This window comes from Buteo buteo, chromosome 8 (genome assembly GCF_964188355.1).
Source record: "Buteo buteo chromosome 8, bButBut1.hap1.1, whole genome shotgun sequence".
In the NCBI taxonomy this organism is placed as follows: Eukaryota; Metazoa; Chordata; class Aves; order Accipitriformes; family Accipitridae; genus Buteo; species Buteo buteo.
In genome coordinates, this window is record NC_134178.1 from 538,271 (window position 1) to 562,177 (window position 23,907).

The 23,907-nt window shown below is 37.4% G+C and overlaps 1 protein-coding gene across 1 annotated transcript in view; it reads left to right on the forward strand.

Annotated features, from left to right (window-relative positions):
- Nucleotides 1–23,907, forward strand: part of CDKL5 (cyclin dependent kinase like 5) — a 139,051-nt gene that overhangs the window by 84,427 nt on the left and 30,717 nt on the right. The window contains exons 6-12 of the mRNA XM_075033392.1: nucleotides 1,737–1,873; nucleotides 5,450–5,570; nucleotides 6,763–6,822; nucleotides 12,491–12,581; nucleotides 17,158–17,347; nucleotides 21,805–21,885; nucleotides 23,548–23,708. Of these exons, the coding sequence (XP_074889493.1) occupies nucleotides 1,737–1,873; nucleotides 5,450–5,570; nucleotides 6,763–6,822; nucleotides 12,491–12,581; nucleotides 17,158–17,347; nucleotides 21,805–21,885; nucleotides 23,548–23,708 (841 nt within the window). The remainder of the gene's footprint in view (nucleotides 1–1,736; nucleotides 1,874–5,449; nucleotides 5,571–6,762; nucleotides 6,823–12,490; nucleotides 12,582–17,157; nucleotides 17,348–21,804; nucleotides 21,886–23,547; nucleotides 23,709–23,907) is intronic.

Below are 23,907 nucleotides of genomic sequence, written 5' to 3' on the forward strand. Positions count from 1 at the left end.
TCATGCAAGTACTTCAGAATTCCTTTTTGGAACTCGATATGGCTATGCAGTACAGATCCTAGGCAATGAATCTCAGTATTTAGCCCTAAATGGGATTATTATATTATCTGCCAAAAAAAATTAAATCAAAAAATACAACATTGCCATTAGGTCTGGCTTTCCTGGAGTGTTACATAATACCAGTTTACATGACTGATGACTGCTTTTCAGAGTTTTAGGTAGTTGTTTACAAGTTTCTGGAAATATGACTGAAGTTCTTTTGATGGATGTGATTCAGCCCATTTCACATCTGTCTTTTTAATACAGTAGTTCATTAGAAATCTGAAGATACTGTAATTGTTTCTATTGCCATTTTTCTTTCACTGAATTTTTGCTGTTGACATATGCATGCTAAATGCGCTGGAAAGAGTGTGTGTAGTTATAGATGAAATTATGTAATCAGACTGATGCAAGCCAACACTGAGCACTCAGTTTTAAAATGAAATGATTTAGATTGCTCTAAATTATATATTTTTTTAATCAAAACAGTTGTGATGATAGTATTTTGTTTTCCTCTTCCCTCCTGCTACACTTCAATTTTATTTTTTTTCCTCTCTTCTGATGATGATGATATACGTTTACATGACCTGCGTTATTCTCTGTCCCCTGCAAACCTGTTCTTGCCTTTTGCTTACTTGGAAAAACAATTTCTCTTCCTTGTTTCTTCTTCCTCAGTCTCTGACTGTCCTTGCGGTACATGAGCTGCAAATGTGATTTAGCTTTGAATTTATGCAGTCATATCCCATTTAATATCCCTCTGTTGTGGATAACAGTTCTAAGAGATTAAGAACCCTGCTTCTACATGTGCGTGGGCAAATTTACTGAATTAATGGATTTCATTTTACTAAATGAAAAATAAAACCTAATGTAATCTGGTTTACTTGTCATTTCATTGGTAGTATCCTTTAGAAGCCAGTCATTTCAGGGCCCCTTGATTATAAGCAGTGTACAAAGCTTTAGTAAAACAGCACTCCTTTCTTGAACAGCTTTCGGACAACTAAATTGTCAAAACAACAGTTAAATTTCTTGACTCCTCAGAATCAGATTCAAGGCTTCATTGAATCAATACTTGCTCTTCTGCTCTCTGTGGCTGCTGCACTGGTCTGCATTGGTGAATTTCCATTGAAAGCCTTGTGGGGAAACTTATAGGACTTACAGATATGTGCTTCAGTCTTAAGATTTGTCATGGCTTTTGGAGAATAAAATTATTTTAGAATCAAACAGATTTCTTTGACATTGTTCAAACATGAGCTTTGCATTCCAGTGTTTCTGCTGTGGACATATTAACCTTGCCAGTGCTTCATGTGTGCGACCTGTATTTGTGGGGTGGAGGATGTGTCTGTACATATGTGTACGTCTTTTGAAGCATATTAGTGCTCTTCATAATGAACAAGATAGAAATGCAAATGATTTGGTTTTTATGATGACTTCTGCCACTGAAAACGTAGATGGTACTGATGGAGAGTCTGTGAGGGTTGCATAATGATAGCACAGTCACTAGTTACCTCTCTTCCAGTGCAGAAGCATCCAGGCAGCAGAGAGAGTCCACAGTGGAAAATAAGCCTTTTTCTCTGTAATATCTAGAAACAGAGAATTTAATCAGGAGTTCAAAATAAAGGTTTATAACACTTGTTACTTGGGGGTTTTGATTTGGTTTATAATAAGTTTTACTGTGTCATTTTTACTTTGCACTCTAGAAAATGAAGAAGTTAAAGAAACCACTTTACGAGAGCTTAAAATGCTTCGCACTTTGAAACAGGAGAACATAGTGGAGCTGAAAGAAGCCTTCAGAAGAAGAGGAAAATTATACTTAGTCTTTGAATATGTGGAAAAAGTGAGTTCAGTTTGTACTATCTTTCCTACAGTTAAATTATCAGCTTACTGGAAAAGTCTTTAAAATTACTTTTACTTTTAAAAATGAAGCTATTCTAATCTATAAAGAGGAACATCAGAAACTTTAATACAATCTGAATTGTTGTAATTAGACATTTATTGTGAGAAAACAACACTGATAACTTTCCCATTGTTTCTACTTCATGTGTTGTTATTTAAAAGAAAAAGTTCTTCCATATATGAACACAAACATGTTCACATTATGTAGACTGGAATACATACCATTTGAAGAAAAATTTCAATCCAAATTCTAGAATCCAGCTTAATTGTAAAGCTTGTTAACTGTCCTGTGTTATGTTGTGTAATGAATCTTGACATGGTCTTTCAAAGCAAGATCATAGACTTTTGACCTTGGAATCTGTTTCAACTTTCTCCATCCTTCCCTGTTAAAAATAGGATTTGTTTCTATATTTCTTTAACAAGGCTGCTATCGATAGTTGCTTAGAAGGATTTGGCAAAGATCACTGTCATTATCTCCAATCCTGACCTCATTTGAAACGATTCCAAAATTTCCTTAGATTGGCCTACTGCTGCCAAGCATCCTGGTCCGTTTCCAGGGAGAAATAACCTAGAACAGATTGGTCTTTTGTTATTTTTGCAACCTTCATGATGAAGGTAGACCTTCTCTCTGAGTTCTAACCATTTAAGCATTTCTTGATGGAAATAATTAGATGGTATTCAGATACACACAGTAAAAATAAAATGCAAGCTTAATATATCTATCTCTGCAGCTTTCATGAGATATTGTTCCCTTGATTGAAATTTTCATTTAATATCCTGCCAGTGTGATGTTGCAGTCTAGCTGAGTGCTAGTCCTCTTGAGTCAATTCTCTCTCATGTAAAGATTCCTCACCTTAAATACTGTGTCTCCTTTACTTCAATGTAAAATTTACTATGTCATATAACTTTACTGCATAATGTGAGGTGACCTATATTAGCTTACAGTTTGGCAGAAATCAGTTTTGGTTTTCACCAGCAGATCAGCAACTTCTAATGCAGTGGATCTTCCTTCCATCTAACATCCAGAGCTTGACTTGTTCCACCCATGTTCTTTGTAATTGTTCCACGTGGAATGTCTTTGATCACACACCAACTTAGAACATGCATTTAATCTTCTATTATAGTTTACTTGGCTAAGCTTTCTGTAGTAGTGGGTTGGAAGAGCAGCATAAGTAAAAGACATGTAATTGATCCTATAAGGAGTATACTTCAAAAATTGTTAATATTGGTAAAAACACAAGGCTGCAATATCTAACATTATTTGCATCAGAATAAAAGGATATAATGATAGAGGTAGATGTCATGTAGAGTCTGTGCCTAATGTCGTTTCTCTATTAATGGTCACCTTTGTTTTCAGTTAAACTTTGCAGTCCATGAACATTTCTCATTTTCAGATATGTCAAATAGTTTCCACAATAATATCTTTGAAGACCAGGATGATTTCAGTACTTTTGGATGAGGGAAGGGTAGAAGGAATTAAATAAAATGTGGTATAGTAGGCTAATTTTTGTTTTAACTGGTGATGAACACCTTGTGTCCTTTAGGGAATCTTAGCTCTGCAATACTCAATCCAAATTACTTAAATTCACATTTAGTCTAATCTCCTTTGTTCCTCATCCCCTTAGTTAATGTCTTCATATAGGATTATGTCTCACTGTGTTGATGCTACTATTTTGGTATTTATAACACTAACTTCCTGACTTACTTATCCAGATCCAGCTTCTGTGTGGACAAGAGTCTAACTAAAATCAATACAATTCCTTAACAGAAAATTCCTTTTCTCAGATCTGAAGTGTATTTCTAAGGAAACTTACACTCAAGCACATAAGTTCCAGTATTTATTCCCAGATTGCAAAACTTAGGTTTTCAAATATTATCAAAGTTTCCGTTTGTTTTGTGTTATATTTGTGTTCATTAAAATATCTGACAAGAGAAAGCTCAAAGATTTTATTATACAGCTAAAGAAAATGTTTGTGAAAGACAAGGTGAATTTATTTTAAATGAAAAAATCTACAAATGCTCAAATACATAATTAAATGAGTTGTGTAAGGCAATACAGCCAAAATACTTATTTCTATTTCAGTGTTCAGTAAATAAGACTTTTTTCTCTTCAGGTGGGCTGCTGCTGGCCATTATTCATTCAGGATTCAGTCTACAAACTCCATTGTGCTTCTAATTGTGCAAAATTAGAGACATTTGCTAACATAATGGGAATCTCTGTGTCCTTTCTCAAAGAGGAAATTCACTAGTATAAACAATCAGTTTATTTTCTTCCCTAGGTATATCCATAAACCAGTCAATATGGCCATAGTTACTGCAGTACAAATATGTCTAAGATCAATGTAGTTGATATATAGCTATAGGATATTCCCTAGGTTACTATTTATGCCCCTATGAGGCATTTTTATATCTGTTAACTTCATGTGCACTAACTATACCCATTCACAGACAGGCACAGTTCGTGATTAATCATGGCCCTGCTATGTCAAAGCAGCAGAACTAGCTTAATAATGAAGAAAACAGTATGTTAAAGCACAGTTGGATATTTACAAAATGCTGTGCCCTACTAAACTTTTCATATAGCCACACTGACCCAGTGTTTCTGTTTAAGCAACTTTTTGTAACTTAATGACTTTTTAGATGTATTAGTGTAAGTGGTTTGATGACAGTTGTCCTGGTTTCAGATGGGATAGAGTTAACTGTCTTCCTAGTAGCTGGTACGTGCTATGTTTTGAGTTCAGTATGTGAAGAATATTGATAACACACTGATGTTTTCAGTTGTTGCTCAGTAGTGTTTAGACTATAGTCAAGGATTTTTCAGCTTCTCATGCCCAGCCAGCGAGAAAGCTGGAGGGGCACAAGAAGTTGGCACAGGACACAGCCAGGGCAGCTGACCCAAACTGGCCAACGGGGTATTCCATACCATGGGACGTCCCATCTAGTATAGGAACTGGGAAGTTGGGGCAGGGGATTGCCACTCGGGGACTAGCTGGGTGTCGGTCGGCGGGTGGTGAGCAATTGCACTGCGCATCATTTGTACATTCCAATCCTTTTATTATTGCTGTTGGCATTTTATTAGTGTTATCATTATCATTATTAGTTTCTTCTTTTCTGTTCTATTAAACCGTTCTTTTCTCAACCCACAAGTTTTGCTTCTTTTCCTGATTTTCTCCCCCATCCCATTGCGGGGGGGGGGGGGGGGGGGGGGGCAGTCAGTGAGCAGCTGCGTGGTGCTTAGTTGCTGGCTGGGGTTAAACCACGACACAGTCTTTTAAGGACTTGTGGTATATTTGTGGTTCGCTTTTAAGGATTATTCTCTTCACAAGTGCTTTCTCTAGAATGAAAACCACTAGCAGTATGCTTATGATTAAAATAGATTCCTGGAATGTTAAAATACTGATTTTTTGTATAGCCAGGCTCAGTGGCCTAAGTATCTTGCTTCGGAATGCTGAAAGTGTGTTATCTTCTAGCAACTACTATATAGCTCTTTTAAATAATGTGTCTTTTAAACACTTAGAATATGCTTGAATTGCTAGAAGAAATGCCAAATGGAGTTCCACCAGAAAAAGTGAAAAGCTATATCTACCAGCTAATTAAAGCAATTCACTGGTGCCATAAGAATGATATTGTTCATAGAGGTAAGTGTGTACCTCTCCACATGAAAATAAGCCCCGGGTAGGAATTTGCTTTCTAAAGGGAAAGGTGTTACAGCTTGAAGTAATTTGCATTTAATATAAATACAAGCAATTGCTTTATATCAGCAGAAAAAAAATCTGTAAATTTGGCTGGGTATTAAGTCTGCTGCATGACTTCAGATTGTTTAATACTAAATTCATCTACATATAAAGCTTGCTGCCCACTGGGTTTGGGGTATGATATAAAGATTGTATCACATGCACAGTGAAGTGAAACTGCAGTACGGACTTTGCCAAAGGAAAAGGAATTTTTTTCAGCATTTCATGGTTCTTGGTCATTTCACTTTTGAATCTGGTAATAGAATATTAGGAGAGAAATAACCCAAAACTTGAAGTTTGGTCCTCCGTGTTTTACTTCTTAAGGCAGTTCCTCCCAGCTCCCATGAGTTCAGCTCTGTAGATGTACCTTCTCTCCTAAGCTTCAAGCACTCAGAGTACATATCTTGATGTGTGACTTTATCTAGGTTTAGGTATTGTATCCTGATTTAATAAAATTCTATTTCGCTTTGTGGCTTTGCAAGAGTAACATTTTTAATTAATGTTTCCAATAATTTAAAATTCTTGTACAATATGCTATTCATATTTAAAACTGATCAAACATAAGCACGAGTCGGAAAATATTTTGTAGAATATAGTTTGAAAAATATGTCATGTATGGATACCACAATATCCCTATAGGAATAAAAAAACGGACTTAAAACTGGACAACACATTTTTTTCTAAACAAATTATGAGACGTGATCAAGAAGATCATCGTAACTGAAAATGTTGAGCACAATACACTTAGCATTTTATTGGTTAACTGGGTAATTAAATGTCAGTTCTTGGTATTATTTTGCAATATGCAATATTCTGCATGTTGGTTTGCTGCCCAGCACTATCTGTAAGCACCTTTTATCTTCCCATATTTTGTTGGGAAACACTTTAAAAGACTTCAAAAGGCAGAAAATTAATTCTGCATGTTCACAGATTGAATTGCTGGAAGCTGTTTCAGCAGTTGCTCTTGTAATGCTTCATTTACGATTGCATGAATATCTCTAAATACGTTATAATGAAATAATATTTGTTGACAAAGTTCAAAATTAAAAAGAGAAGTTAATGGCGTTTTTTTTTCTCCCTCACTCTGATACTCCAGATATCAAGCCAGAGAATCTCTTAATAAGCCACAATGATGTTCTGAAGTTGTGTGACTTTGGTAAGTTCAATAGATAGATACCTGCTTATTGTCTTTTTAAAGAAAATCTCTTGCAGTGGAGTTTCGCCTTATTCTTATAAGGAGTTCTACAGTATGTAGTGTTTAAAACCCTTTTAGTGGTCAGAACTGATTACTTCTTCAGGTTTGTGGCTAGTACTTTAATCTGAAAGATCTCTGGGCTTAATATGCATACCCTGTGAAATACCTGTATTAACATGTCAGTAGAAACGTTGCATTTATCTCTTCCTATATTTGACAGAGTTTTTACTAACAGTGTTATTGGCACCCAGTGGAGAACAGTGCAGATGACAAGCTGATTAGGAGGCTAGCAAAACTGTAGGTTTATCTGGCCTGTGTATTAAAAGAAAAGATAATTCTTCCTTGTTTAGTAAAGACACAATAATCTTACACTTTTTATTTGTTTTTTTTAAATCACTGGCTTTCATGGACAGTTACGTGTGTAGTTATAGGTCAGCTTTTATCCTTATGTTAATTAAGGAATCGTGTCCACATATGATCAGTAACTGAATGGCTGGAGGTTAGTCTCAGAGTTGTAATGTTAACTCTGATGTTTCCTGACCTATGAATACATGTTTAATGTCAGCTTTAAGGTGTTGAAGAATCAGCACCCAAGCGCAAGGTGAACTTTGCCCATGTACGTAATCCCCAGAAGACAGCAGGGCAGAGTGTACACTGTTCCAACAATCTGTATTTTAACTTTAAATGCTACATAAACACAGAATAAAATATTGTTCTATCTGAAAAGCTTACAGTTTGGCTTGGTAAATAAAAACCACTTCCATAGTGCTGCCCAAGGGTGCTTTTCAGTGAGAGTGGTTTGAAAGCTGTCATTTCAAACCTCTGCAATTTTGAATGAAAAGAACAACTGCTAAAAAAAAATGGATTGAAATAGTCTTTTAGGAACACAAAAAAGGCGTTTGTCATTTGCAGTGCTGCTCATTTCTTTTAATCCTAAAGGCATTTTTGCTTAAGCATTCAGAAACAAAAACCATTCTAGGAAAAGCCTTAGAAGATTTGGTCCGCACGGGTTCTTTGAATTACGGGCAATTTATTCAGCAGCGTAGGGAACGGCATGGCTCTGACAGAACAGCAGCACGCTGCCACACGGTACCTTCAGTGCCCTTGGTGCCCATGCCTTTTCGGTATCCACAGGCCTCCTGTCTGCACCGCTGTGGCTGCCGCCCTGTGCCCAGGCTGCCCTGGCATCGTCGCCCGGAGCTGGTGGGGCAGGACTTTTCCCTTACCCTACACTAATTTTGGGGGCCTTGCCCCTGCAAAGCAGACCCCACCGGGGCTGGCAGGGCTGGGGCTCGCCTGGGGGTGAAGGCTGGTGTTGCCCGCACCTTGCCCCCTTGCACCCCTTCGCCCCCAGCACAGGTGTTGGTGGTTGGGGACCCAATCGCTGCCTTGCACAGAGCTTAACAGCCAATTGGCGGGCAGCGCCTGCCCCAACCAGTGTGTGCTCCAATCGGGGCTAACGGCATCACCAGCGGGAACAGCCAATGGGGGCGTGGGCAGGTCCTGATGGGAACCGTTGGCCCCCGCCTCCTGCCCGGCCACACCCTTGCCCGCCCTCCCTCGGGACTTTTGGGGGGCATCCCCTGAAAATAACATTCACCGTTAGAATTGGCAAATGCCATCGGCTAACCAGTCTGGCGTGTGAACTCGTGTCAACATCCTCTGTGCAGCAGCATTACAGGAAAATAAAAAGCCAAACAAATGGTATGATCGTGTTCTGGACGTCGGTTTTCTCACGAGGTACAGGTTGTGTGAATTTGGCTGTGAGCAGTGGTGCTCTCTGTGGTCCGCTGGCTTGCTCACACTGTGTGCTCCAGCCACGTTCTCTTCTTGATGTTGGAAAAGTCATCCAGTCACAATGTACTTGCGGTGCTTGGCACAATCGCAAGGAAGGCAACTTAAATTATGGCAATTTCTTTTGTTCTTATTGTTCATGTGGGCTAGTTTGAATTTTGATCAATGTTTCAGTTTTAGTTGAATTTGAAATTCCAGGCAACTCTTATAATTTGGGATAAATTTTAATTTTTTAGCCTTATTGCTAATTGACATTATTGCTGGTAGCTTAAGCTTTTACTGTAAAATGTCCATCAGAACGGTATTAGCCACAAGCATGTCCTGAACATGTACAGATTAGGATATAAGAATTTGCGTTTTAACACGATTTAACATATGCTGTCTGCCTACCTAACTTAATGTTTTGGAACACAGGTACTTGTCACATACAGTGCCACATTTCTCATGTGGTAACAAATGCAAAGAAAAGGTCTGTGCATCCATCCCAATGCAGATATTGAAGTAATTGGATGTTTCCAAATAGCCCAGTGGACAAAACACTTCACATAGAAAAGTTCATAAATTTTTAACAAGATGGTTCTTCGTAATCCTTGTGCCATGTGTTCTGTACATATCGTGCTAGATAAAAATGAGATGGAATGTGGTGATTGCCTGGACACATGTTGTGTGGGTGTCATTTCTGCCAATAGAAGTGGAAAAAGAGAACAGTACAAAATGCCGATTATAGGAGATGCATCTGACTGTTGGAAATAGTTAGGCTTTCTGACTAGTGTGTTTGCTGTTTCAACACCAGGGCTTCAAAATTACTTGTTTTAGAAATCTCTTGATCTCTGTATGATGCGTAAGCATAGAAATCGTGAAATACAGGACTGGAAAAGGCCTCAAGAAATTCTCTCGTTCTTCCACCTACTCAAAGAAAGGATTAAGCATGCCTGTGTCATTCTTGACAGGTGTTTGCTTAGCTTACTCTTAAAATTCTGAATAATGGAGGTTCCCTAGTGTTCCTGGGCATCTGTTAAAGTACTTACATGTCATTAATGTTAGAGTGCTTTACTTTATGTCTAACTTAAATTTGCCTTATTTCTCTATAAGAAACTGACAATCTCCTTTTTTCCTTACACCTTTTTCCTTGACATCTCTCCTACCATGTTCTGAGTTGTTTAAAGTCCTTTCTCAAAATTTCTTATTTTGCTTGTTCTCCTTTATTGCATCATGATGCATTTGCAAACTATTGCTTTCATGGTTGTTCTCACCTTAATCACCTTCCGTCTTCATCTTCTAATCTATTCCTTCTCACTGTTTAGAGTTTGGTCTAATCTTCTCCTAGTTACCGTCTCTTATTTTTGTATCAAAAAATTCTTCCCGATACCTCAGCACAATTTGGAGGAACAATAAGCTAACTCCACCACAACAAAAAAAGTAATTGTGCCCTTAGAAAGGTATTATGCTTTTTTGAATTATTAATTCTGTCCATCCTCTTTCAGCGTGGTGTCATAGAGTCAGAGCAGTAGTGAATCCATAAAATGGTTTCTTACATCACCCAACAATATATAGATGGCACTGAAGCCCATGACAATAATTTTCATTTCTGTCTTCACCAAATCCATGCTGCACCTAGCCTGTAAAGTTGGGAGCTGATTTTTCAGACTACATTAGTTGCTGCTGATTTCTAGACATAGTTAGTGTCTCCTGACTGTGACCAAGTTCCAGTAGACTGGCCTAGGGGGAGGAGGATGCATCCTTGACTTGTTAATTCTTCTGGTGCACATGGGCTTGTGGGCTGCCAGGCTTATGCATTACATTAGCACATGTGTTTATTTGTATCATGTGACATCTTTTCTTCCCCCCCTCCTTCACTTTGGGGCTTCCCACTTGCTTTGGCTATCCCATTTCTTCAGTGTAGCTCCTGGTTATCTTCCCTCGCTTCTTTAAACACATGAACGAAAGATTTTTTTTTCACTGACAAGATTAATCAGATAGGTCATGTAATTTGAAACAGAAACAGGGCTGCCTAAGCAGTTCTAAATATAGTAATGTTTAGAAAATTACTCAATCCCAATGTTACAAGCAATAAAAAATTCCTTACCAGCTTTTCTCCAGCAGCATCAGTAATGTTCATTAACCTTTATAGGAACAGATCAGAATTATTATTATTTTGGGACAACTTTGAAATATCTGTTCCTCATCATACATGCCTTTTAGTTTACTCACTCTTGAAGGTAAAGGTATCTTGCAGAAAGCAACAGCTGTAACCTATGTCGGTAACAAATTTATCATTGTTTTCTCAAATCAGTAGTCTAATAATAATGATCTGCATCCAAACCTTTACTTCAACTTGGAGTAAATTAGTGTTCCACAGGTGTGAGCGGGGCTGGGCTTCTTCACACTAAGCTGCCAAATGAGGTACACTTTCAGAATACTAAAAAAAAAAAATAAAAAAAAAAAATTACAACCTTACGAGCATAGCTGTGTGGGAAAAGCAATTTTGGCAGCTTCTGCATAAGAACTCAGATATCAAGAAAAATTACTATTGCATTTAGGTAGCACTTATTGATTCTGAAAATGAAATTATGCCTTATACCCCTGCAACACTTTGGAATTTTTATTCTTTCTTTGTCACTCATGCAATAATGGAAAGAGTCATAGTGATTTCACTGAAGTGAATTTTGGACCAAGCTTTAATGCTACATCCCAGTAAGAAAGCATTTTGAAATGTGGCTTCTGCATTTCAGTCCCAAAAATCTGTCTCAGTTTGAGCTCTAGTAAGGAGCCTACACATCTGGAGTCATGCTGCTGAGATCTGTCTGTCCTCAATCTCACCTTAATATTAATTATTTGTTTGAAAGCAGTAAGACAGTTGATACTTTTCTGAAAACAGTGACAGCATCTGCCTTAGGGTGCTTCTACATGAAGAATCCAGTAACATCATTACTGTGGTGCTCAGCTGACTTAAATGGAGGAGAATGAAAACAAAAATATAAATTATACCTACATCCAGGTTTTCTAGTATATGCACTCTTCTCACAGTCAGTGGTCTTAATTGTTATACCTTAGGACAGAAGTTAAGTTTTGGTACAATTGCAAATAAGTATACTGTTTGGGTTTGGTTTGTTTTTTTTTTATTATTATTATTATTAACAATATGATGTGGAGGGGGAAGTTAATTTGGACTTGGTTTCTGATCCTAATTCACCAAGAGCTGTGTTACAAATGTGATGCTAAAGCAGGTGGGAAGCTGACACGTGGAGTCAGCCAAATGCATGTATAAAGAAGTTTTGCTGATCTTTGGTAGACTCCTGCCTTTTGTAGTTTTGGGGAGATGACCCTGTTCCTTGCCAGTGTCCTTAGATGAGAATATTACGTGATTTTTTGACCAGTTTAAAAAGTTGAATGTAGTGAGACTGTAGTAGTTAGGATCAATGACTAGAAGAGTCTACTCCCCAAGCGTGTGTTACGTTTCTAATGTTATGAATCTTCTGCAGACAGCATCTCAGTGAAATTACTGGCAATACTTCAATAGCTTGCATGGCATACTGACAGGTAACTTTTATCAATGTTTTGATTATGGCAAAGCACCAAGAGTAATAGCAAAACCCCATAGACTTCTGAGGAGAGTAAAGTAGTCATTAAAGCAGACATGCTGACTTTCACTGTCCTATCAATAAAAGTTTGCATTTCAGTAGACAAGCAATTGTTGGAGGCATCATTCTGCACTAGGGGTTGTAAACAATTTGCTTCTATATTAATAGGTGTGACCTCTTACTGCCAAAATCAGTGCTGATATGCATACTGTATTTAAAATAGGATATAATCTTTCACACTGTTTCTTTGACAGGCTTTGCTCGTAATCTCTCTGAAGGAAGCAATGCTAACTATACAGAATATGTGGCTACCAGATGGTACCGCTCACCTGAACTCTTGCTTGGGTAAGTACTGTTTATAGAACTGCCATGATAAATCTCAACTGATTCTTTACATTTTTTTCAAGCACCTTTTGTAAGGTTTACCCATATAGAGCTGTGGTTGATTTAAAGGGAAGATTTCAAGAGGCTTCCAGGTTTTCATTACTTTTTGTTCATTTCCAGTAAGTCAGCATGAGGCATTGACGTGTTGACCTGTCTTGAGCTGAGCAGTGTTTAACTGATTAAAATATGAAGCTGAATTGTAACAGATATAGTTCAGATTCCTGCCCCCTGCACCCCCGCCCTCATTTCAGAAGAGATTTCCATGGCAGTCCTGTAGCCTGAAATGTTCCGTCAGCCTTGTGGTGGACATCATATAGCAATGGCAGTGCAGCTTTCACCACACTACACTCCTAGTTCTCTTTCATCCTTTGGGTCAAAACTATGATTTGGTTTTCGTTCCCAGTTACCCTTTACCAGCACTGCTGAAGTGGCTCAGAAGGATGGTGCTAGCTTTTTACTAGTGAGGAAGAATTCATTGAAGGCAGCTGTATGAATCATTTTAATAAAGCACTTTAGAAGTTAGTGTTGCATTGCCTGTGAAAGCTGTAGTTAACATGAGTAGCCTCAGCCAGACAGTTTAGTTTTACTCTTTTATTAATCTGCAAAATAAGTGTTTTACCACCTCACAAGGTTAAACAGATTTTCAGATCCTATATGACAAATTTATAGGACCCAAAAGGGCAAAGGAAGAGACAGAAATAACTGGAAATGTACTATATGTGGTCTTCCCATTACTATCAAGTTTAACAGTGCGTTATTCTGAACTACATGAACACTCTCATAGAATACAATTCCTGTATGTATAGCATATCTGTATTCATATTCATGTATTCTAGAAATAAGGAATTGATAGCCACAGGATGAATCAAAAAAATACTAGTCACCCCTAAGATTCTTTAAGCAAAATGTTTCATGCTGCTGAGAAACAAGTCTGTTGGAAGCTTCAATTAACACTGAACTAGACATTTCCTGAATAGGTAAAGCATTAGGTAATAATTATTCTGTCAATAAAGTCATCCCAGTATTCCCAGAGCTTGCTAATCTTAATCAAATTGGTAGGCAGTTGTGTTGTTATGTGCAGAATAGGATGTTAAAGCTGCCATTAAAAACCTCAAAGCTCAGTTTTTCATATTTTGGAGAAAAAGTGCATGTGTATATATAAGTATAAAAAAAGACATGGAAAGAAAGCATCAGCTGTGGCCTTTTTCATTACACAACATTTTACTCTTTGTCTATAGTAGTAACGAGGATTTAGGAGGAAAGACACGAAAGACATAGTATTAATCTCACCTGCAGTTTTCAAAAGTGTTTTGTGTTACCAAAGGAAATTTAGCAAGAATCATGTCTGTTTAATTGACTAAATTTGTTTGGTTAGCTTGTAGAGAAAGTGAAGGGGGTATGTGTACTTAATGCATATGACTTCAGGTTTACCGGTATATGTTCTTAATGCCAAGTTTTTCTGGCACAAAGTGATGTCTGTTTCTTGGCAATCCCATTCTATTTCCCAGACACTCATCTTACCATTCCCCCTTCCCCTGCATTTACCAAATCTTTACAAGCATCTAATATTCAAAAGTCTTTCCAGGATTATTAAATATATACATTTTAACAAATACAGTTTTACTTTTTCAATTTTTAAAATGTGTCCCAGAGAGGTTTCTGGTTTGCAGTAAAGTTCAAGACTTAATTTCAGGAGGGGAAAGAAATCACTGCCTAATTATTCACAGAACATCCAGAATCTACTGGCTTTGGAGAGCCTCAGGTAACTGTTAGTGGAGTAGTCTGTACCCTTTGATGACAAAATACTGCTAAAAGCCAGTAGATCTTAAGGCATACCAAATTACTAGATGAAAACATGTTTTGGAGAATCTAATTTGTGCAGGATAGACTACAGTACTTCTGATTTGTGGTGTCTCTGTCCGATAAGAGTTCTTCGTTTATCCAGCCACATCACTCTTGCATTGTTTACCTGTTATGATCTGACAAGACTGATCCTGACAGTCAGCGGAACAGGAGTCTTGAGCATGCCTTTTCAAACAAAAAAGTTGCAGTTTACTCTGCCACTGCCTTAAGAAATGGATATTTGCTGATTTGTTTCTGTTTGACTACAGAGTAAATAGTGGAAATTTCTTAAACTGCGATTCAGCTTCCTTTATTCTTGTGAGCAAGGAGGGGTAATGGTCCCTGCCTCAAAGGAGTTTTAGCCCATTCCTCAGTTGTAACCCTAGCTTGTTCTCCAATGCCCCAGCCTGTAGCAACCTTTTCCTCATTTCACATCTCAGTGGAGAAACCTGCCTATTAAAGGGGTTGCAAATAAAGATGGGGCTGTTTTTCTGTCATAATAAAAGGTAGGTTTTTTAGGTGCACTCTCACAAACTGTTTTGCTTACAGAGCCTCAGTTTTCCAGTACAGGCACAAAATATCTTAAGAGCAGATCGTTGGCTTTGGAGCCTGTTTGTGTCTCTATTGTCTTTTGCAGCATGGAGAAAAACTAGTCCTTCCTTGGCGCTCAGACCTGATCTAATGGGTGGGTTGGACTGGCAGCACCACAGAAAGGACAAACATTGAGTCTCTCAGCAAATCGACAAGTAGTCACTATACAAAATTAGTAAGGGAATTATGAACCCACAGAGCCATTGTAGTAGTACTAGTACTTCAGTTTTGGCATGCTCATGCACTGGTGGTTCCTTGTCAGCAGTCTATTCCAATGGGGCAAACTTTGATTTTTGTGAAGGTTGTTTGTGAAAGGACTGCAGTATCTCATGGCAGATTCTGAAAGGCAAATGTTTCTTGAAATTTTGGTGACCTACTTCAGCTGTCCTAGGTACTGTAGACTACTGCACTAGGCATCTCAGTGGGCCAGTAGTTTCACTCAGGCTATTGTCCAGCTAGAAATGGTTTCTCACCTTCCCCTAACTAAATCATCAGAGGGGTTACAGGGTCCTCTGGCCAGGTGTCCTCCCCATAAAGGGAAGTAACTAACCATGAGTAATCAATCAATGGGGAAAAGTCAGATATTTTCTTCTTTAAGTCTGAGGGTGTTCTCTCTCTAAACATTTTTAATCATCAGCATAAGGAAGGAGCGAAGTTAGGATAGGATTTGTCACCTGCAACTCCTGGTGCTGTCTTATTCCAGAAATAGGCAAGCCAGCTGTAACTTAAAAACCTCTTGAAACAGAGGTTGAGTTGTTGGATTACAAGTTTCAAAAAGAAGAGACTCAGTGAAATATGTTTTCAGTTCAATCTTTGTTGCAGTCTTTATTCTTTTTATTTGCTTTTTCTTTGACATGAGAAGAATTCTCTGGTTGTTCTGCTCAAAACCTAAACATCCAGAAGAGATTATTGGAATAAGTTGGATGTTTACAAAATTTTTTTACAAATTCAACAAGCAAGAACTCAGGCATACCAAAAAGGAGTTGCTTTGGTCTGTAGTAGGAACAATGAAAAGCCAAAAGTATGTCATGCATTGGCTGTTGCACAGTTGAGGTAGACAGCTAAACAAGCTTGCCGATGAACAGAACCTTAGAGTGAAAATTAGAAGCTGTCCAAAAGGATTTTGTGTCTCTTCAATGTTCGAGCCTTTAGATTGAATGTTGCAGTAGTCTACCTCTCTCTTCTTTTCATACAAATTTACATTCTCTACATTCTGATTTTCTGTCCTACATGTCTTACAAATCATCCTCAAGCCCACAGTCTCTCCTGACTGGAGTATCCATGTTGCTGCTTCTTCCATTAAATACCCTTGTATGTAGTCTCAAGAAAAGCTGGTATAGCCCTTGCTGGTGTAACACACACACCACTTAGTTCTGTTTCTGATGAATTCCCTATACCTCTTCATTGCTGACCTAGCTTCTTTTGTCATTTTCAGTTTAAAATAGCAGGTGCCATCCTCTCCACCACGCAAAATTGTTTGCACACACAGAGACCACCCATCAGAGTTTCTACCCAAAACCCCACCTGTGGCTTTGGTCCAAACCAGGAATTACTTAATTTATGATGCTTTCTTTACTTTCTCACCTGTGTTTTTTAAGGAATAGTTTTCAGGGGCATTCTGTTTTCTCTCCAATTAAAATTTCTCTGTATGAATGCTGAAACAAAGATTTCTTATAATTTCTGTTCTCCCAGTGGCCAGACCCAGTATGCCTAACCACCTATTAAGCTCAATGGAAAAAGAAATGTCATGCAGAAATAGAGCACGGTCATTAACCCCCCAAGAGAAGAGAAGTTAGTGCTAGTTTAACTGGGAGTAACTGCTCCGCAGTCAAAAAGATTATTCTTCTATGTAAGATTTTTCACAAAGGTAAGCAGATCCCTGGGGGTACTTGAGAATTCCTCTCCTGCCTCTTCAAGCAGTGATACATCAGGCAATCCAGGGCAGGAACAGAGGATTTGGTATTTGAGGTAGTTTCTTTAACATGAGAGTTTATTTTTCTGTGTTGGAAGGAAGCAAGCTGTGGGAAATATGGCCAATAAACTGAAACAACTCAGTAAGAAGACAGTGTCAGTGGGTGAAAAACATTGTACATTCACTTTACAGAGCCCCTTATGGAAAGGCTGTGGATATGTGGTCTGTAGGCTGTATCCTGGGAGAGCTGAGTGACGGGCAGCCCTTGTTTCCCGGTGAGAGCGAGATTGACCAGCTCTTTACCATTCAGAAGGTGCTAGGCCCGCTGCCAGCCGAGCAGATGAAGCTCTTCTATAGCAACCCACGCTTCCATGGCTTGCGGGTAAGAGAAGGCTTTGTTCTTTTTTTTTTTTAATTTACTCACACAGTATTTACAGTATTGTCATTTTTGTTGTGAAGGTTCTTCTCATTTACGTTGTGCATTATCTATTGCATGTGTTTCTGTGTAAGTACAGGATATTTAGATTATAAGACATACATAATTCAAAGTAAAATTCTCATTACACCAGTATTGAGTTTTATAAATATGGGTTTTTTACTGTTAAAAGTTGATTAAAGATTTTCTTTCATTTCTTTGAGTTGTTTAACATGCAAGTTAGCATTTATCCCCAGCTTAGTATTGCCCTGCCAGATTTGCACTGTGAAGTTCAGTGGCATAGCTCTGTCAGTTTGGGGTGTGGAAAATTGATGCCTGCTGTCTTCAGGCTACTCTGTTGGAAAAATCTGAGCCATAGATGCTGCTATCATGGCAGAAGAGCTTTTTGCCTTTCAACTTACATTCCTGGGAAGTTGATGTAAGCCATGTGAGTAAAAAAGCTCTTCCCACTGACAGCGTTGTTCCCCTTTCAGGGGTTTGCCAATACCACGTAATGATAGAGACTCACTGGTGTGAAGAAGCTGCTCAAGTTGAGAAGTGCAATATGGCAAAATCCCAGAAGCAATATATAAGTAATAGCTCTGTTATCTTTAACAATACCTGGTCAGTGATTGTACTTATGTTTCCTTGTAATTCAGTTTTTGTTGTCATTTTTTATTAATGAATGTTGCTTAGAAAGGTGAATTTATGATCTTGATAAATGGCCTAAAATCATTAGCGTAAAATCCTATAAAGAGACATACAAAGGTTTTGGGAGACATGGTCTGTGCTAAAGACTCGAGATTTGAGTTTTACTCTGTAAAAGAGAAAACTTACAGAATGAGAAAGGGGGAAAAAAGGGGGACCTAGTTGTGTTAAAACATGTTAAAAGTTGCCATAAATGGGGTTTAGCTGATGATTATAAGAAATAGTTGGCTTGAGCAGTTAGGATAATTATTTTAGCTACAAGGATAGCTAATTCCTAAGAGTTTTTGTTGAAGTTTGTAGACTCTCCATCAGTGGAGAGTTTAAAAAAACAATTAGACGAGCATTTCTTACAAGGTCCTATTTGTATTTGATCCTGTTTAGAACAATGGGCTGGATAGGTTTTTCTGTTTAAAAAAATTTATAACCCCTTATGAGGAAAGCAATGCTTTAAAAGTTTTAAGCAAAATAAATTACTGCCTCTTCAACATTATTTTAGAGCAGTTCTAGTTATGCAGTGTAATCTTATTTGGATAAATGCTCTGTAATATTTTAGGATGAGAATGAAGTATATTTGTTTTGTAGCTTTAAAATACAGTAATTCAAGAAGACAGGATGGACCTAATGTGATTAGCGCAGCATTGAGAGTTATGAGTCTGTTCTCATCCTGGATCAATGGTTTATTATTTGGCCTCAGATGTGTTGCTGCCTTCTTAGCCCCATCTGTAAAGTCAGGATATCAATGATGATGACAGTGACATATGCCTTCTAATAGAGAGTAGTCTTTGAATACTGAAGTAAAGTCTGAATAATGGCTTAAACATGAAAAATACTACAAAGAATATTGGTTCAGAATGTGATATTCATTAGTTAATTCATGGGGAAAAAATATTCCATGCCATATGACAACCTTAAAAATACATTTTTCTGAATGTAGTGTAGTGCTTAATAGTGGAAGATTTTCTGTTGCATAGCAGGTAGGAGGTATGCTGTGATCGTGCAAGTTACTATTTACAAGCTGGAATTGGTGCTGGGTATTCACAAGATAGAAACTAGCCCATGATGAGAAACTGTTTATCCATATGTTTAGGCTTTGTGAGTTTCTACATTACCGTAACTGTGAGTACTACCATATTGTAGCACAGGATTTTAAAAATTCCAATACGAACACTCCAGCACCACGTGGACATGTATACAGATGCACGTTTGCAAACTTTCTGTCTTTTCTTCCTGCTCATTTCCTCTGTGCATCTCTCTATATATATGTATATGTATATATACACACACAGTTTTCTGCATTCCTGAGGTTTAGGCAGTGTTTAGTGATCTCTTTTCAGTCCTTCTGAGGAAGAAAACATCCATGGTATGTTGAAGGCCCAAGGAAATAAAATAATATGGGATCAGAAAGTACCAGTAGGCTCATGCCTTTATGGAAAATGTGAGTGGTGATGTAGGATTGTAAATATTGTTCTACAAATAAGTTATAAATAAGCTGGAGAATCTGAACAATTCCAGTGAATAGCCATTTCTTATTACTGCTTTGCATGGCTTCGGCACATTTTCATGCTTCCCTGATCATTCCAGATGTAAAATCTTCTTCGTGATGGTCATTCTACATGAAGACAAGAATATTTTGCCATTTGGTTCGTGTAAAAAGCCGAGGAAGCATGGAAGCCTTGCTTCACTTAAGTTACTATCGAAGATTAACATAGCAGACTTGGATTTAAAAAAATTCTCAATCATTAGTAAACCACTTCAAAAGAAAGCAAAGTAAAAAGAAAAATACAGCAACTATTTAGGAACAAACACATTCAAACTATGTTCTTTCATTTTCCTTCAAAGCTCCCATAATGTAATTTATGAAAAGTAATGCCAGTACAAACAATGGCCAGCAATTCATAGTGTCTAACACACATATACAGTGCATGTGCAATGCATTTTGCTTCCAAATAAACTGCATTTTTGGAAATGAGTGTTTGTACTAGGTTGGTCTTTAAAGCATAGGTTTGAAGCTAGTATTTATTCTGAGGAAAGTGAATGTGTAAATATATGCACCCAACTGTAACAATGCCTAAATGTAAGTGAGAGTTGAAAAATGCAAAAGTGAAAGTAAAGGAATAAAATCTTTAAGGCTTCCTGCTCATTGACATTTTAGACCAAACATAGAGTTGTCATATGTTCTTATACTATAGCAAACTTCCACATAAAATGTTTGTTTATCTTCATGTTTGATGGTTTTGTTGCTGTTGTCTGTCTTAATCACTGACTTGAATTTTATTGTTTTCTTGTATTTTCAGTGATTTTTAACTATAACTTGGTATTTTATGTGGGTATATTTTACGCATGGCTTGAGCCCATTTGGACATACAGTGATGGCTTTTATGTACCAGTAGACAAGAAGACTGCATGCTTCCTGTTGTCAGTATTCTTGCTTTGATGTGTTAGCTTAAGAGGACTTTTTAGAAAATACATAGGATGTGGATGGGATCAAGCCAGGCTGCAGCTGAAACACTTTCATAGTATTAGGCAAATTCCACAACTCTGGGAACTACTAACAAAGTGTCTGGATCTCAGCTGCCTAGTTTTGGAGAAACTGTGATTAATGCCTATAGACTAGCTCATTGTTGGTTTGGTTTGGTTCATTTTTTTTCCAGAGGCTTCTCTGGTATTCAAATGTGTAATTTTCTCTAAAATCAGCATAAGTTGGATCCATGAGGTATTTTATGCTTCTGTTGGAAATCCAGCCTTAAATTTGTAATTCTGAAAACACTGGTATATATGTTTAGTTTTTAAATTTGAAGTTACCTCGCTGAAACCAGTTTGTCTATTTGTTTGCTGTCAGTTTGATGCGTACTGCGGTCTGGAGATGGATCTTTGTTATCTGTTTCTTTTCAAGTCATTGTACTTGATGTTATGTTATAGCAATGAAATATTGAGCAAGTTCTCTTTCATTTGATATAAAGAAAAGATTCTGTCTTCATTTTATTTGACTCTTGTCTTGTTTACAAAGCAAGCAAAAAAACCCAGTTCTGTGCTTTATTTTTTCTTTCTTCAAATCATCAGTGCCTGTCCTGTTATTTCTAGGCAGGGCTAGTTTCAGATACTGCTTTCATCGGGTTTTGTCCAGACTCTAGTTGACAAAAGGTGTCCTCCAGCAATGTGTGCTACTTCTCATAGTGTTGCCAGTTCTTACTGTAGCATGACTGCAGGAGCTATCCTGAACCTTAAACTTTTGGGGTTTTGATGTTTTTTACTAAAAACATTTTTGAATTGTCTGTTAATCTTTGGTTTTTAATTAGTACTGTATATGTGCTCTCAAATTCTCTCAAAGCTGCTGCTATTAATCTTTTTTTTTTTAAATATATATTACTTACGTTATTTCTGAATCTATTTTAAACCTCCTACATCTTGTCAAACCATAATGCCACAAACACATTTATAAATATAAGTTGATTATTTCTCATTTGAGAGAGGTTCCTTGACTGCTTTACTAATCCAGAATACTTTCTTTGGTTGACTAGATGTATATCATGCATCAACAGTTACTTATTTCATTATAATGTTTTGTAATGTTTCATAAACCACTAACTCTTTCAGTGCATGTGAATCCCATTAATTACATGCCTTGATTCACTGTGTATTTTCTATTTTTTGAAGCATTGTATTCATGTATACCTTGTTTACATTCTCAGTATATTTATGCTATTTTATTTTTACAGTTTCCAGCAGTCAATCATCCACAGTCTTTAGAGAGAAGATACTTGGGAATTTTAAGTGGTGTATTGCTTGATCTTATGAAGGTAGGAAAATGTATTTTATTTTCTGTCTTTAGTATGTAAGGAAAGATGTCAGTGACTTCTTATCGTTGTTTCCTAATACAATACATCTTAGAAGTACTTGTGAACTTCCTTTTGAGATATTTTCATATCACCATTGTTTGTAGCAAAGCTTGATATTTCCTAGGAATCAGGAAAATACCCCTTGCAAATGCCAGGAGAGGCTGTTCAAATTTGACTAATTTGATAAACAATACATAGTCCAGACAAAAGAATCACCATCGTTTGTAGCAATATGCATTCACACTGACATACATTCAGATGCACAGGTTACCTTAATAATGCTGAGTATGAGCTCTCAACCCATAATAAATTTAGATAAATCCACAGAGTATTAGGCTAACCTGAGGTGTTGTTCCTTTGTTGTTGGATAAGCATGAGGATGGGACAGTTGTCAAAGACAAAGTTGATGCACAGTAGTTTTTTTTTTTTTTTTTTTTTTTTTACCTGAGCCCTTAATCTGCTTGCTATCACTCACCTCTGCACAGTGTGTATGTTAAGTTACTCTTCAGTCCTGTTTTGGAACAAGTCAGCTAGTTACCCATGGCCAAGCTAGGATGTGGTCCTGAGATAGTTTCTTACAGGGGATCAGGAGAAGCTGGCTCCCCTCAAAATGGCCAAACACTGTAAAGCATTGTGCTATGCATTTGTGCCATGTTCCTGGGTATGCAACACATTTTGTTGTCCTTATTGTACTATAAAGACATCACCGTGGTAAGATACAGTACATCCCACCCATCATTTCACCCACAGCAAGCTGAAAAAAAAAGTCATAGCATCAAAAATTAGGTTTAGAATCACAGGGGTACCACCTAAGAATTAAAGGAGATCTGGGACAAATATGAAGCATGGATATGGCTAATCAACTCTAAATGAATTGTGTGGTCCCAAGCCCATCTGCACCAGTTGTCCTGGAAGCCAGAGGTAGTCAGCTTAGGGGTATACTTCAGTGTTTACTTGCTTTTAGCAGTATTGATGTAACCAGCAGAAATCCACCAAATTTGCTCTACGCTTTTCTTCAACACAACCGGTTCAAATCACTTTCATTTACTCTCTCTGCCTTATGAAGAGAGTCAGCATAGCTTTTATCTTGGTTTCATGGAGCCTGCAAAATTAGGTACCTTGGTGCATATAATTGCTTGTTTTGGTATTGTACATTCTCCTCTCTTTTCTAATTCACAGGAACTTTTTTTTCTGGCATCATAGTTAGCTGTAGCTCAAGCTGTAGTAGCATATATTGCAGAACAGCAATTTCAAGATCATTCTTCAGACCATTGTCACATGTGCTGGGGTGGGGTTTATTTTCATTTGATCCTATGTTTTATGTTATATCTCAGTGTCTTTTGGGTCCTTTCGTTGTGATTTAAAAGTTAAAAAATTGTGAAGTTAAGCATTTGATAATAAGCAAGGCTGAGGTCTTCCATCTCTTAAGTAGAGCATAGATTTTGTATGTGTTTATTTTGTCATATGTAGTTTAATGCAACGTGAAATTATTCTAGCAGTTACATCTAATCACAGAAACTCAAGATTAAAAACTATCCCAATAAATGTTCTTTATTTTGTTGTATTTTTTGCTGATGCAAATACAGATACTAACATTTAAACTTTGGGATTTGTTTTCCAAAGAACTTACTGAAATTAGATCCAGCAGATAGATATTTGACAGAACAATGTTTGAACCATCCTTCGTTTCAAACCCAAAGACTCTTGGATCGCTGTGGAAGCTCACCTTCGCGGTCAGCTAAGAGAAAACCTTACCACGTAGACAGCAACACATTATCTAACAGGTAAACGTAGTCGTGTCGCCGTCACCACTGACATTTGCTCTGCCAATGAGTGAGTTGCTATCATGCTTACATACATCATCATCAAGAAAAGAAAAGTAGTCATTTGACTGTTTAGGCACATTTAGACATATATACTGTTCCATGTTGCCTCACTGAATAAAGGAAGTAGACACAGTTTTACTGTATTATGGCTATTCAA